This window comes from Petromyzon marinus, chromosome 33 (genome assembly GCF_048934315.1).
Source record: "Petromyzon marinus isolate PM22_M1 ecotype Great Lakes invasive population chromosome 33, UKy_Petmar_22M1.pri1.0, whole genome shotgun sequence".
Classification (NCBI taxonomy): domain Eukaryota; kingdom Metazoa; phylum Chordata; class Hyperoartia; order Petromyzontiformes; family Petromyzontidae; genus Petromyzon; species Petromyzon marinus.
Window position 1 is genome coordinate 10,560,238 of NC_133699.1, and position 17,091 is coordinate 10,577,328.

General features: G+C 40.3%; 1 protein-coding gene across 1 annotated transcript in view; it reads right to left on the reverse strand.

The window, feature by feature from the left end:
• Positions 1 to 17,091, reverse strand: part of LOC116948445 (rho GTPase-activating protein 5-like) — a 38,492-nt gene that overhangs the window by 10,075 nt on the left and 11,326 nt on the right. Inside the window, exons 4-6 of the mRNA XM_032965126.2 lie at positions 11,453 to 11,530; positions 9,149 to 9,280; positions 2,582 to 2,687 (exon numbers count right to left, since the gene is read on the reverse strand). Coding sequence (XP_032821017.1) covers positions 2,582 to 2,687; positions 9,149 to 9,280; positions 11,453 to 11,530 — 316 coding nt within the window. The remainder of the gene's footprint in view (positions 1 to 2,581; positions 2,688 to 9,148; positions 9,281 to 11,452; positions 11,531 to 17,091) is intronic.

Sequence of the window (17,091 nt, forward strand, 5' to 3'; positions counted from 1 at the left end):
AGGCAGTATATTTAATACTTTAGGTCCATGCCGCTGACTTCCTGCCCATCTCCAATGCAGCCGGGGCTGTAGGAGTAAAGTTGGTGGACAGAACCAGGTAAATGCGTACAAAATTGTACGTTATATATTTCATGTTAAATACAATTACACGATTAGACAACAACATACTGTGCACTGTATAGAATTTTGCTTATATACAATTATATACAATGCAATACATTTGAATTTGGATTCATGTAGCGTCTCAACACAATTGCATCTCATGACGCTGAACAGAAACAGTAGGCATGGTTATCTTAAAGAGAGAGGCAGTGAGTCAGAGACGAGCAGAAGAAGGTCTTTAGAACCCAGTTTAATCCAGGGTGGCAGCCTATACATGAATTCAAACTCATGATTTCCGTAGGAATGGCTCATCTCTTTTACCTGGCCGAAATTATCCGTATTAACAAAGCAGCTATGTGTCTTTCGCAAAGTGCTCCAACCTTTCCTCATCTGCCTCTTATTTCATAATTTTGATCTCGGTCAATTTTCCATAACTATCCTAAATATACATACACAGTGGTTGCCAAAGGAGGTAATATGCTCAAGAGGATGAAGGGACGCAATCAGCTCATTTGAAGGTGCTAGGTGGATTGTTATATCACAGGACCTTGATAGGTGGTACGGCCTTGGAAAGGCCTTCACCCAAGAGTAGATTGATCATGGCTGATGATAATAATGATGTACATCGTATATATTTATCCACCACGTGCACATACATAATTAAGTCATGCCCCCCGGTGAGTGACGGCCAAGCCATATGCGCACACTGATGGGATGATGAGAGGCGTGGTGCCGACTTGTGGTTTCCAGGCATGGCAATAGTTTGTACGTCATGCGTGAGAGAGTCACTGCGTCTGGTCTCGCCCAACTCCCCACCCCCCACCCATCCCGTTTGCACAGCTGGCCCACGTCATGTCCATCTGCTCCACCAAAGCCTGGGGAGTCAACGGAATACCAAACTCATAAATTAAATGCCGAGGGAATTATACAAGTGGAAAACGACACATTTAAACTCTAGACTGCCGCCATTGTGAGAGGCATATGACAGTTTATTAGGATCTAAATGCATTTAAATGTCTACACTTGACAATTCTAACAGGTGGATCGTTTGGCCTTTAAAGTCAATAACACCGCATAGATTACATCTTCATTTTCAGGCTCAATTACATGTTTTAAAAAAAATGCTTCTGCATGTAATAAAGCCTCTTCATAGATTATATGACGGATATTTATACAATATCTACAATGTGAGAGATTTTATTTTGTAAGCCCATTGGTGAACCACTGCTGGATGAAGGCCTCCCAACACTCTTTTGGTTCTAGATTTTTTTTGTTTTTACCATACTTCACTACACTTGTCAGTGTAGCTTGGAGAGTGGGATATTTACCAATTTAAATTTTAGAGCAGAAGGATGGATGCCAAATTGCAATAGTAGGTGCACATATTTAGTCCATAATAGTTCTATGGCATGTTAAGAGGCCCTTACCGCATGCCATTAACACCACTGTGAGACACCATGATTCCCGCTATTTGCTGGAGCACAAGGTAACTTGTACTACACGACTGGACATTTGTGTTTGCCAAAGGTTAGTGTGTCAGCGAACCAATTGAAAAAAACATCTGTATTTGGGACTAACTTGTTTGTGACTGTCAAGGACTGAACTTAGACTGGCAGCTTTGGTGTACTTGATAACCCTTCAAGATCAACAATGTAATGTTCATTTTTCATTTGTCTGCCCAGGGTCCCAGATATATGACCCCAGAGCTGCAACATCGGTAGTTTCCTCCATACTCAAAACGGCTAATTTGTGTTTTATTTAGTTCGTTCATAATCATACATAGCTTCCGTACAATGTATTTTCTTAATTATAAAGCTCACGAGTAACATAACGTGATGTCCATTCTTAGTTTGCATGCAATTACTGCACGTTATAAAAAAGCATATATATAATGCACTGGGAATGTTTTTTTCAGTTGGGATGGAATTACCATTTTCAAATTAAAACTAACAAAACTGACAATGCTGATATTAAAACGGATCACCACAGTTTTGCACGTGCTGTATTTAAACGTAGAAAATAGTTTACAAACAAAGTGGAGCTCTTGGGAGGTCAAATTTCACAGGAAACAAATGACTGGCAATGCATGCCCTGCCTGGGCTTCATGGGCACTTTGAGACTGTCAATCACAGCCTACAATGAACCTGTGTTTGAAGTTGAAATAGGAGCCATTCCAGCACCAGAAGTCCAAGGCAATTTTGCTAACGTGACTGCTTTAGATCAGCTCCCTATCGGACCCTGTCAGAAACTCACCTCAAAGAGCATTCTGATACGGCCGTATCATCCAAAAGTAAATGTCTGAGAGGAAACATCACGTAAGTAGGAGAGCTGCGTGGAGCTAAGTGCTCCTGTAACACACTTATTTTAGCCACTTCAATGTCCCATTTTTAGTTTGTGCTAAGTCCAATGAAAGGATGTGACGTTGATTTCGGAAACGGCAAAGACCCCTCTTTCTATGACGCTGGCTGAAAATAAGTACCGGTGCAAGTGGGTGATGATGAACTTGAAGACATCGTAGTGGATTTGAGGAAGTTTCTTTACGACGTCCTGCAAAGCTGTGATCATATCCTTTTCATTTTCAATACCTGTGGATAGATATACAATGCATTCATGAACATTTACATTTATCCAAATCTTTAGATTCAAGCAGATAGTCTACTCGGATATATCTCTTATAAACTGTATACATGTGCATTACAAAAATAGTTATTTACAATATGCAATTAACATGATGAAAAAAATCCTATCTAGCATTACAGATGCCATGCAGTAGCCAACCAATTGTTCTAAATTGGAATATGCACACCTAGCTTGTTGCCATGGTATTTAAAGGTGACCTAATTATTTTGATGGATGTGCTGTGGAAGAGACACAGTGGCTGCATGACGGGAGTGAGCAGAAGCATTAACCATTTATCTGCTCAGAATCGACGACATGAAACAAAAGCGTCCACTCCACAACTGCACGTCTTTGGTTTACAATGCCATTGGAGGGACCACAGCTGAATCATCAAAATTGATGTGATACCGGCACTAAAACGAAAAGCCCACACAATGCTCTCTACTTAGCGAAGCAAAAGTTGTCGCAAACGGCGAATCGTTCTGTTGACTAAGATGAATTAAGAATCACATGCCTGCAGTGTTGGAAATACATTTCGGCTGACAAGCTTGTTGGGAGAACATTTTGAGTGGAGGGGGTCCAATACCGCAACACCACACTCTCCCTCCCCCCCAAAGTGCGGTACGTTCCGCAACTAATCATAAGCACGTGCCTGCCTTGATATAGGCCTCTGTAACGGAGCCCTGAGGGAGCGCTGATTACAGCGCTGCAGGAAGGTACCATCTCTTATAGGGGTTCAACATGAATCTCACATTGTTTACATGTTTAAGCATTTGGAAAATGTGAAACATGCTTACATAAAAAGATGGATGATACACATTAGAAATATTACAATTGCTCATTGGCTGGCTGGGACATATCCTGTTTACTGAGCAAGGGTAGTGCAGTTGTGGTTATTAAATCAGTTGCCCAAAGATAGAAACACAGTCACTTGCAAATAAGCTCAGAAAGTATTTCAGAATGCCGCATTTACAATGCACATGTGTTTTCTATGACATCAACACTAAAACCTATTTGAATTGACAATGAAAATTGGACTTCAATCGAGTATTGCCGACATGTAAGTCATGCAACACTGTGGGCAGAGTTTAAGCACAGGTTTATAAGACATTCCCAAAATACCATTCGATATACAAGTCCATACTTCAGCACATGGAAGGTCTTACTCATAACATAAATAAACCACTGCAATAAATACATTCAGATAACAATACTTCTCCAAATTCAAAAATGAATCAAAAATATTATCTTATTTCAGTAATTCAAGTGAAAACATAAATGACACACATGATATGGTATGATACTCTATGGACATTAAATCAGTCTGAACGAGAAGAGGGGAAACACCCACATTTCTTTTCCATGTGAAACTGAAACCAAGAGCAATGCTTTGAGGCCTAAGACTTCTCCCAACTCAACCCAGTATGACTGGACCAACTCCCACTTAAATTCCTCAACAAATATTCAGCTGTCACCCACTTGATTCATTGTGTGGGATGCCCCTAATACCACCACGGAGCACCATGAGAAAAAGGCCTCTGTTGCTTAAAAAAGAGAACCAATGCATGTATCTGTTAGAAACAGATAATAATTTCCGAGAAAATGTATTATTCAAAGTCTATTTAACATTTTTGTTCATGTCAGCACTACGACTCATCTGGCACAAAAAAGGCTTTCTCTTGGCAATCTGCCAAACTATAACTCAACACGTGGTTGTGAACCAATGATACGGATCACGTACGGGAATGGTGTCAATAAATACAATAGGGCTGTATTATGTGATGAAGCCAGCCACAATATTCTTGCAGAAGTTACCCAAATAAGAAATGTAATTTCTACTCACAGTGTATTAAAAACCGAAAAGTAAAAATTCTGCTAACTTCCAAAATTGTGTAGCCCCGTTGGAACAAAACTTGCATCTGCTAATGAAAGTGGCAGCCAAAAAAACACCCCAAGGAAGGCTACCTCCATATAATGGCAGGGTCTGTCAGTAGCATTGCAATATTAAAATACTAAACTTAACTCCCCCCCCCCCCCCATGGCACAATTAAGTTGTGTGGCCAGCTATGCATATATTGCCTCTTTTCCAAAATGCTATTTTGGGTTTAAGAATGATAGTAATTATAATACATATATTTGCAGCCATTTGTCAATCCACTGGTGAATTAACCACCCTCCCCCCACATTATGTAAGCCATGCAAGTTATTTGAACATACTTCAGTAAGCTTGTCAGTGTGGTTTGGTGAATATGGGGGGAAGAGGCAGAACCGATTCGGATATCATTCCTTGCTGATATCAGCTGCAGCTTAAAATCAAACTCAAGTCTCTGGGTTCATAACATGGTGGCACTAACCACCGCTCCACCCCAATAATAATTACATGTAAATGCTCATATTGGATTAATAATAATTTTCTGCCCTTGTCAATCCACTGCTGGATGACGATTTCCCCATTCCGTCAGTCTTAGAGGTTGTGATTTGACCTTACTTCACCATATTGGTTAGTGTGGGATGGTTAAGGGACTAAAAAAGATGTACATTCATTACTTGGTCATACCTTCAAGCCAGAAAAAGGGTTTCAGAAATCTTTGTTTTAATTAACACCATCTATCTGGCAACAAAAAAGCTCTCAGTAGGGTAAATAAATATTGTGCATATATTATTACTGCTGTTGTTATTATCACAACCGTTGTTGCTTTAAGTCATTGTACAGATGGAATGTGACCCTGAGGCAATATCATAATTCTGCATCTGAACCCTCACTCCCTCTGGAGTACAAGCCATTGGTAATGCAATCCTCCTTAAGACAATTAGAATCCTACAGCTGGCTATTACATTTCCCGAGCCTGTGCGCAAAGCAGCAATTCACTTGCTCCCAGCTAGAGCAGAATAATTATATATCCACAAAGGATAAGCTTTTTTGGCATGTGTATTAACAATTATGCACAGACTTGTTTATGCCGCAAACTATGAAAGCAATCATCAACATAACCAGCTTGAATCTAACACTTTAGATTCTCAAAGTCAGATTTGGCAAATTAATTCTTCAGGCCTATAGGATATTTTATAGTTTGCCCAAGCACTCCCACTTATATGTCAACTGGCACTAACATTCTACACATTCTACCACAGTTAAATGCTTTGCAGGAATTCCAAGTAAAGGTAAACTATAAAAAACTACAGCCATTCACTCCAGTACAGATATGAAAATGTGCGCCAACTTCAGCGCAGGCCCTGGATTTGATTTTCTTGTCCCACTTTTGTAGCCATTGGAGCTTGTGGGCTTATCCAGAAAGACCTCGCAAACGCACCAAAAGCTGATACGAGTGGCCGGAAAGCCCCTCCAATCCTTCAGCTGGATGGAAGTCTATTCACTTGAGCCCAGCATTGTGCAAGATTTTACTTTGACCAAAACATTTTTTAAGTTTGTAACCTCTTAAATAAATACTTAAAAAGCACAACGCAAAGGAATAGTTCATGCAATGACATGAGTAGCTACAGTGAGGGAAAAAAAGTATTTGATCCCCTGCTGATTTTGTACATTTGCCCACTGACAAAGAAATGATCAGTCAATAATGTTAATGGTAGGTTTATTTGAACAGTGAGAGACAGAATAACAAAAAAACAATCCAGAAAAACGCATGTCAAAAATGTTATAAATTGATTTGCATTTTAATGAGGGAAATAAGTATTTGACCCCTCTGCAAAACATGACTTAGTACTTGGTGGCAAAACCCTTATTGGCAATCACAGAGGTCAGACGTTTCTTGTAGTTGGCCACCAGGTTTGCACACATCTCAGTAGGGATTTTGTCCCACTCCTCTTTGCAGATCTTCTCCAAGTCATTAAGGTTTCGAGGCTGACGTTTGGCAACTCGAACCTTCAGCTCCCTCCACAGATTTTCTATAGGATTAAGGTCTGGAGACTGGCTAGGCCACTCCAGGACCTTAATGTGCTTCTTCTTGAGCCACTCCTTTGTTGCCTTGGCCATGTGTTTTGGGTCAGTCATGCTGGAATACCCATCCACGACCCATTTTCAATGCCCTGGCTGAGGGAAGGAGGTTCTCACCCAAGATTTGACGGTACATGGCCCCGTCCATCATCCCTTTGATGTGGTGAAGTTGTCCTGTCCCCTTAGCAGAAAAACACCCCCAAAGCATAATGTTTCCACCTCCATGTTTGACAGTGGGGATGGTGTTCTTGGGGTCATAGGCAGCATTCCTCCTCCTCCAAACACGGCGAGTTGAGTTGATGCCAAAGAGCTCCATTTTGGTCTCATCTGACCACAACACTTTCACCCAGTTGTCCTCTGAATCATTTAGATGTTCATTGGCAAACTTCAAACGGGCATGTATATGTGCTTTCTTGAGCAGGGGGATCTTGCGGGCGCTGCAGGATTTCAGTCCTTCACGGCGTAGTGTGTTACCAATTGTTTTCTTGGTGACTTTGGTCCCAGCTGCCTTGAGATCATTGACAAGATCCTCCCGTGTAGTTCTGGGCTGATTCCTCAGTTCACATGATCATTGTAACTCCACGAGGTGAGATCTTGCATGGAGCCCCAGGCCGAGGGAGATTGACAGTTCTTTTGTGTTTCTTATATATATTTTATTATTTTTGTTGTTTCCCTTCAACGTGACTTTACCGAAAAAACTAAGAATATGTTGTCACCTTCTCACCAAGCTGCTTGGCAATGGTCTTGTAGCCCATTTCCAGCCTTGTGCAGGTCTACAATCTTGTCCCTGACATCTTTGGAGAGCTCTTTGGTCTTGGCCATGGTGGAGAGTTTTGAATCTGATTGATTGCTTCTGTGGACAGGTGCCTTTTATACAGGTAACAAGCTGAGATTAGGAGCACTCCCTTTAAGAGTGTGCTCCTAATCTCAGCTCGTTACCTGTATAAAAGACACCTGGGAGCCAGAAATCTTTCTGATTGAGAGGGGGTCAAATACTTATTTCCCTCATTAAAATGCAAATCAATTTATAACATTTTTGACATGCGTTTTTCTGGATTTTGTTGTTGTTATTCTGTCTCTCACTGTTCAAATAAACCTACCATTAAAATGATAGACTGATCATTTCTTTCATAATAAAGGTTTTTGGGTTAGATCGCGACACATTTATAAATAATCGCGATCTAACCCAAAAAAACCTTTATTATGAATAATATTGGTCGCGAAAGCCTACGTGTTAAACTGATCATTTCTTTGTCAGTGGGCAAACGTACAAAATCAGCAGGGGATCAAATACTTTTTTCCCTCACCGTATGTCCTAGCTGCACACATGCATAGGCTTATACAACATTTTATAAGAGAGTTTTATTCAGGAAATGTGGGACTCCAGCACCCAATTATAGAATATAAGCTAATATGGTAACAATCAGATGCAAGTCAATGCAGCTGCCTGGATGGTGACGCCACTAGCAACGTAATAGAGAGCTAATGTTACACACTAGCCGTCACCACTAACACTCTATAACCACCAACACTTCACATCTCCCTCACATGTAACCTTGCCTCAGCAGACCGAGGCACTTCATAAAACAGATCCCATAGCAGGGAAACAAATGTATCACGACAAACAACATTCTTAGTAGTTTTGACTTTAAAATAATTCAGAAATATATTGCATGACATTGAATTCAGCATACATCACAGAGCATTTATAATGTATATTACATTCCAAATACATTTCTTAATTTATTTTTAATGTTTACCAAATCAACATTGGTTTAAATATTAGCAGGGAATTGCATCACTTAGAACCTCATGTAATACTGTATTGTTACACCCAAGGGATGCACTACATGAGTTTGGCCATTCTCTCTGAAGGAAGACCCCAACTCAGCTGTCACCATTCCTCGTGGTCTTGCAATGCTGCAATCCTTCTCCTGCACATAACATCTCATCCCATCACTCCATCTCAAGGGGTAACCACCATCCTCACATTTTCACCTTTGGCAACCATTCTGTTAATATTATTCTCCAACAACAAATATTTGTTTGGTCGTTACAAATTCCCACATCTGATAATAAGCCGCTTTGATGAGCTATCATGTCTGGCCAGGTCACCTCTGAAAAACTGAGTGGGCTTTACCTGGTAAATAAAATTATTAATTTAGTTGATACAGAACATCTTCAAGGATGGTGTATTCAGCTTATTTTACACAGCATTCCCAAGCACATTTTTATGCATCATTAAGTTATGTGCCAATCACCATCTTGGGCACATTCTCTCCTTTGGCTGCCATTTCATCAATCGTCTTGTCAATTAGCCATCATCCCTTCAAACCATGTGCCCTGCCTAAAAATGCAACATTTTGATCAAGTCAATGTAACAGCTAGGTTTGCAAAATATCCCCCTCGACTGAATTAAAGCTCCAAAGAAGTAGCCATCTGAGATTATGCATGCCATGGGCTGGCTTCACTTACCCACGGCATCCGCCAGACTCTTTTGCTGTTCATATGGAATGAGTGGCTCAGGCAGGGCAGTGAAGAAGGACTTCAAGGCCCCGGTAACAGAGTGCACCGAGATTCCCAAACTCCGGAAGTCTACCGTGTGATCTGTCAGGCACACGGGGCATGCACATGCTGAGCAAGCATCCACAAGGAATTCAGTCACATTCAAAACTGCATTACCCCATTTTCACAACGGCCATGAGACAGAGAGGGGGGGGGAGAGCGAAAGGAGTGACAACAGTCCAAATGCATGCAAATCCATGCTGCTTGCAAATGAAATACCCTGCCACCAATTTGGCAGGCCTGATGGCAGGAAAAGCCAATCGGTTCTGTGGACATTCAGCTGGAATAACAGAACCTATGTTTGGATATCCGGCAAGAGATTGCGATGTGTGTCCCAACGCAATATCTGCATCTGAATGAGACTCGGCACACATACACACAAGCAGGAGTGGAGGGCGACGGAGGCTTGCAGTAGAAGCTGTGGCCATCAGCCTCTGATAATGTCTGTCACTTATACCCCGTTTTATATGAGTCCTGTAGCAAGCCTGCAAAAGCATTGAATGTAAACTAATGTACTGTTTTGGATTTAGGTTCCTTTTGCAAAATGGATGTTGTATTTCAATGAGGTATTATCTACTAATAAGATAACCTATATCATCCCTTTATACTGAATGCTAAAATACAGAATTATAGTCTGAAATAATATATTTATTTTGTTTCATGGGACAGTGAATTGGCATGTTTATAGGTTAGTGGATTCTGGAAGGACCATAATTATTGCCTTTGATGTTGCCTTGCCAAGCCATTAGCTTAAAATCTTCACAACACATTCTCAAAACTTGCATGTGCCAATAAGATTTTGTTGGCTGTGTTTGTTGATGACATTGAAAACGTCGTAGGAGCGGGCAATATATATTAAAAAAAAGAAAAACCTGTGGGGCTTTTCCACATTGTGAGATGGATTCAGAACAACACACACATATCATAATGCGTTTCACACTTGTGCATTTGCCCACGTACAATGCCTCCGACCTATCACTCTCCACCGACTGAAGATTTACGCAAAACCCTGAACATTATATTAAAAAGTCGCCTTTTAAGTTATACAAATACTATTTCCAAGACGACAGACATTTTCATGGTCGCCAATATTGCTTTCCAATCCAGTAGAGGTCAAGTGAAAATCCAACATTTCAATTATGTGGGGGAAATATGACAAAATAATATTCCCCACACAGAAAACAGATTCAAAGAAAATCTGTCAGCGTCCATGGACATGGAACACTTGTTTTAATAGCACATTGTTACATTTGGCCAGTTATATGACATTATAGTGGGCGTTTTCATTTCCTAAACAGGCGATGATGCTCATGTAATCTGAATTGCTCTTTGTGTCATGCACCCATTGGTGACTCCCTGAATGAGCCAGAAGTGTGTGGCTAATCTCGGAATCTGCAATTGAGGCAGATTCGCTGTGCTGACTTTCAAAGCACAATTAACACATGTAAAAAAAAATCTATGATAACATGGAAGTCCACAAAAAGCTATTTGTCATGTAAATGTAGCACAAAGACTAAATATAGCTTTGATATGAGTCTGAATGTGTCTTGATATCATCATTAATTATTGATAACATGCATTACATATTAAAGGTCACGTCTCTAATGACAGACTTAATATATGCAGCAATGCATATTTTCCAACTTTCCATAATTTGTGGATGTAATGAAAAAAGTAATTAGGTCAACGTGGATGGAAGCATTTCCTGTTTTAATAGTGTTCATTTTTGGATGTATTTCTCACTTAGTTCCACATTCTGTTTAACCTGAGGTAACACAATGCAGGAGAGTGGAATGAGACAAACACCATTACACCCATTGCCACAGCCAGGTGTGGCAAAGGGACTTCAATATGAGTGAAAAACAATAACTGAATTATCTTTATTAGACACACCCAACACAGGCAATGGAAAGAACAGACTGACTCATTCCCGACACAAGGTGTTTGGACAGAACTATGTATCATTTTAATTTAATATTAGTAAGGACGATTCACCACCTTCATTTAGCAGGAATACAAAATACCTAAGGCAAAAAAAAACTTCAAACATCTCTCTCAACAATAGCATATGGCTTGCTGTAACCCAAAGGTTTTCACCAAATAGCACATGGTACTTTAGCTACACAGTTCCTTTATCAAACACCTGTCAAACACAGGCCTCAGTGCATCATGAGCTCTTTATCAAAGAACACAAACACAGGAATTCCACTGTACCTTGACCAAACAGCAGTTGGATGTTCTCCTGGTCGGCTTTGTTACCGCTAACGCGATAGAGGCCCTCTGTGTCTAAACCTAAAAACACGACGCAAAAAAAGAGGAGCCTGTTAAAGCAGCCGCATGCGACATACATGGAAGCAGAATAATCGCGCAAAATTGACAGGCATAATAGTTGTTGAAGTACGTGCTGTTTTGTCTGGAAAGTCTCCAACACAACATATTTCTGCACACAGTAAATCCCAGCCACCAGCAACACATAATGGGCTACAGCAGACTGGGTACCTTCCAAAGAAAAAGAACAACCAACACATAAAGCCCCCCCCCTCATCCATGTCCAAGATTCCTGCAAATGAACAGTGCGCAGTTGTTGAATCCCAGGGCAAACGCCTGTGTGGATCTTACGGATGGAAACAGTCCTGCTGCTAAGAAAGTGAAACTCATTTTAGCATTTAACTGGATAAAACATGTGACTCACAGGAACATACATAGCACACATACACCACATATGCACATTGTTAAACGCCATTTTAAAATGTTACATATACTTTTGTTACATATGATTTCTGCTAAATGCTAAGACTATTGTTACATTATTTTCCATAGTACATATTCAGTTAAACTAATATCCCAGTTTAGCATTTGCATATGCTTATGTTAATTTATAGACATCATCATTCTCAACCATTATCAATCCACCGCTGGATGAAGGCCTTGCCCAAAAGTTGCCATCCTACATGGTCACATAATCATCTCATTCCTGCACATGAGCTAATCTCATTCTTATTTCTCCGTGGTGATCATCCTATCGGGCATGTTTCCTCTTTCGGCTGCCATTCCATCACCCAGACAAATACACAAGCTACCATTACTTCTAGCGACATGCCCTGCCCAAGCATACTTAGTTTCCTTAACAGTCAGTATGTCCATAATTTTTGTTTATTCCCTGAACCATACGTTTCTCTTTCGGCCTTTCAGTATAGTTCCAAGCATGCATCTCTCCATGCTTCTTTCTGTACTTGTGAGCTTTTGTTTAATTTTCTTTGTTAGTGTCCATGTTTATAATCCATGTCACAAAGGGTAATATGCACTGACTGAAAACATTCTTCCTCAGGCAATTCTGCATGATGCTTTTCATTTTCAAAAATTCTAAAATAACTCCATCTTTATCTCATTATTTTGATCCTGATCTGCTTTCAATAGGCTCTGAGGCCCTTAGCAAAGCAAGATAGCACAAGAACACAACAGACACCACATTTTATGGAGTGCAATGATAAAAAAAATATATAAGGAAAAGTGTGGTTATGTCAATTATAATATATAATTGTTATCATGGCAGTGTAACAATGTATACATTAATATGTATTATTAAACTCATGACACTTTCATAGAATCGTACATGTAAAAATCAGCATTGTTAAATATGCGTATGTTGTATGCCATGGGTTAACGTGGCCTCTTCAGCTAATAGTGGCCACTACATTCATCACATAATCATCAACAATGGTCAATCTGCTGCTGGATGAAGGTCTCCCCAAATTGTTGCCATTTTGCATGATCCTGCGATGTAACAATCCATTTCGCACATACACAGTCAAGGCAGTGCATTGATGTGATGAATAATCTTGAGAGCCCTCAAGACCTGAGGAGCCATACTGGATGGATGGGGGACACATACCAGTCAGATACTTAGCGAGAGGCGAGACCAATTGTGTGTTCCCTTTACCAAACTGTACTAGCCAGCATGGTGAAGTATAGACTGGGCCACTGGACATCCAGAAATTTGCTCTTTAATATGCTACTGGAAGTGGGCCATGACAAATTCAACACAAATTAAATTATTCACCACCTAAATGATGCTGATATTCAAGTTGGCCCAAGTATGTGATGACCCAATTTCAGGACAGGGCTAACCATGCAAATAGCCAGTTATCCATTGGCTCAGTCAACCCTGCTTAGAGGCCAACCAACCACACAAGAGAGCGGGGTTTAGGATTTGATTCTTTACCATCGACCACATAAAATCAATCATAATATGGAAAACACGAATAAATAGCAATACTCAAATACTATTATTCCAAGCCTTTGTAAACTATGAGAAGGCAAATTAAATGTATGTAGTCATCCAAGCTCTCCAAAACCAAGGCTCAGTAATGGGTTATACAACCACAGAAATTACAGGCATTACTGATTTCATATACTGTACCTCAGTAACTTGTTTTACATTTTTTTAATCTATACGAGAGCCATGCATACTGACGACACAAATACTTTGAAGTAGTGCAATTCATTTGAAAAATGCTGTGGGACCAGATGGCAACCCGCCTTCCCGTGTGAAGGAGGCCCTTGTGGAATTTTTCAGCTCACCGTGAAACGCCTTAATGCCGTCTTCCACCACTTACGAAGCTGCATTATTTACATATTCCTGGGTCTTGTCATAAATCATAAAAAACAGGCAGAAATACAAGCCCTGACAGGATAATGATTTTCAAATAATATAGCCCGCCGAATGTTAACTGTACGAAAATAAAATTACACTTATGTGGAGCCTACTATACAAAATACATGTCAGAAGAAAAAAAAAACACAAAAGATTGTCTGGACAAGGAAGTACTCATGTACCACACATAGTTGTGTTTACAAGTGGACAGTCCAGTGAGCCAAAATATATTGTTCAAATGTGTTCATGCTGTTGTTATTCCCACTGATTAGTCCCATCACGCAAAATACCTACGTACAGGAAAGCACGACCTCAATCTCAACCCAGCAAGCGAAGAAAATTGACCGGTCATCTGTGCTGCATCATCGCGGCACACATTATCCCCTCATTTGCCTCATATAAGGTTCTCTTTCTATATTTATTTACTTTGCTCTCGAGCACAACTCCACATGTTGAAACGGGACCCACGGAAAGCAAAGCACAACAGACCTTGGCAATTACAATATCTGTTACAATAAACTCAAAAAACAATACTGCCTATGTTTAGGCAAGCTAACAGAACATGTCTACATCGTAATCCAATGTTGTGCTGCAAAAAAGAGACAAAGCGCAAGGAAGACAAAAACACAAGTCTAAGACTTATTACCATGTGTACATTTTAAATCATTCACACGGGATAAAATCAGATTTTCATCACCGTCATCGCCATCAATACCATTTAATGTAAACGCAACTAAATCCTAAAATCAATACGACAGCGAAAAACGCATGAAGAGGGAGGCTCTCTGTGGCAGGGGTCTGACTGAGCCGTGGTGCAATGTGGAGCGGTGGCTAATGTCTCCCTACAGGGGTAAAAACCCGTTGTCCTCTTGCAATGGCGTTAAAATCCTTGCCTCCTGTCTGGGTCCCCGACATTAAACCGAATGTCACCACTCGCATGAACGCCAAGTTATTAATCAGCCTGTGAACCATGTAATATGATTGGTGTGTAACGACGCATTGACTCATCAATTAAAATTGATTCTTAAGTTCAATATACACGCATCGAATTGCGGGTATGAGAATTGATTATTTTAGATTCACATGTAATGGGTCCGCATGACCTCTGCAACCATAAAATTAACCACAATGGTAACAAAAAAACTAATTTTCTGCATCAAATCATAAGGAAGGCAAATTGCCACAATGATTAATATTAATATTCATTGAGTGCATTTACATATTTGCCCATCATCATATTCATGTAACACACTGTTTCCTGGAAAAAAAAATAGTCGATTCCTTGGTATATAACAAAATATGAAAAGCACCATGAATAGAAAGCTGGATAAACTGGATGAACACCACCGCAACCAAGCCAAAGCTGGAACACTATCCAACGCTGTAGTGTTTGCTGCACACTACAGCAGTGAACTAGGAGTGCCTGGCGCAGTATTGAATCAGCTAACAAGTCAGTTTTTTTGTTTGCATGCTGTTCAATATTTGAATTACTGAAGAGTGATTATAAAAAAATAGTTTTAGGGATCATGCCTACAAACACCGATGTGTCGGTCACAGTATATCCATCCACGTTATATCAAGGACACAATCACTGTACAATACAATTGTAATCTAAATGCATCCACATCACAAGCCACTGTACAGAAACAGTGCGTATATGGGCGTTTTTTTAGGGAGGCAGTTAATATAATTATTTTTTCGCGAGGCAGTCAGTCATATGCAGAGCAAAAAAGGAAGACATTGATCCTCAACTGAAACAGGGGTAGGAAGTCAAAAGCATGGGTTGCTGGGGGAAATATGTTCCAGATTGTGGGGGCAGCAGAGGAAAATGAGCAAACGGGCAACCTGTGAATGGGTAAACATGGGCCATGGTGGCGTTAGAGGACTTCTGTTTGGGAATGTACATGTTAGCTGGTCACGGGAGCAAGAAAATAAAACCAACGCAACGCAGCGGTCAGGGGTGGATGCATTGCACGGTGCCACCGTCATTGCGGCGTTCATGTCACTAAAATTAAAAAGTCCATGGCTAACTGCAAGTGCTGCATTGACGGCAGAAAAAAAATGGCACATGCTGGGTCAGAACAGTCGTTAAAATACGAAGTATAGATTACTCTGACCACCCCACACTGAGAATCTGCATTAATATCACTGTTTCACCACCTGCAGTGCTCTGCAAAGTCTAGGAGAGGCTGTCACACTGATAGTGGTGTCACGATTAACCTCTAATGAATAAATTTTGATTTAAAGCTTTCGTGACTGCAGGGATTCATATTATTGGTTCTTTCGGTAAAGTCACGTAGAAGGGAAACAATAAAAAAATATATAAAACAATAAAATTCTCACGACGTTTCGACTGCAACACAAGGAATCATCATCAGGTGTGAAAACCACAGCAAGAAAATTTGAAGTGGCGTTAAAAAAAACGCCACTTTCTGCAAATTTTCTTGCTGTGGTTTTCACACCTGATGATGATTGCTTGTGTTGCAGTCAAAACGTCGTCAGAATTTTATTGTTTTATATATTTTTTATTGTTTCCCTCCAATGAATAGTTATGATTCAGGGTTGTGAGTCAATTCGAGATTCGCTTGTTTTTTTTAATTAGTTTTTACCTTCCCATTGTTTCTGTCTCGCTTGTAGTCTTTCAGGGTCCATTAACGAAAATGTAAAAACATGATTTCGTTTGCATATAATTTTCCACACGTTTAATATTGTCAATTATTACACACCCAATTCAATGCATAGATTGTGAGCCTGAAGAGTCAATTTTACCTGATGAAGGGCTGCACTGTTAATCACCTACACGCTGCCATGCAAATACAGTGTCACCAATGTACACGGGTTGCAGCTGGCACTGCAACGCTACAGTATGTTGTAAGTAGGGTATAGCCAAGCCAAGGTGGCATCAGGGCTGAATGCACAAGGTTTATGCAATGCTTGCTGTTGTATTGCATGCTTGTCTTCAGCGCTGTTGCACACAGACACCGGGTTATCGCGACTGGAACACATTGCTTCCCCGGGAGGGGACCCCGAGGGCTTTCCCAGCCTTCCAGAGAAAGGTCATCGTTTTAGAGTCACAGGGTAATTGATTCCTTTTAGAGATTACCTTGGTGCACAAACAATAATGTTCACAGACATTATCATTAATTAATTGGTGGTTGCCTACATGTCAAATGAGTGTAAAAACAGAACAGAAAATAGT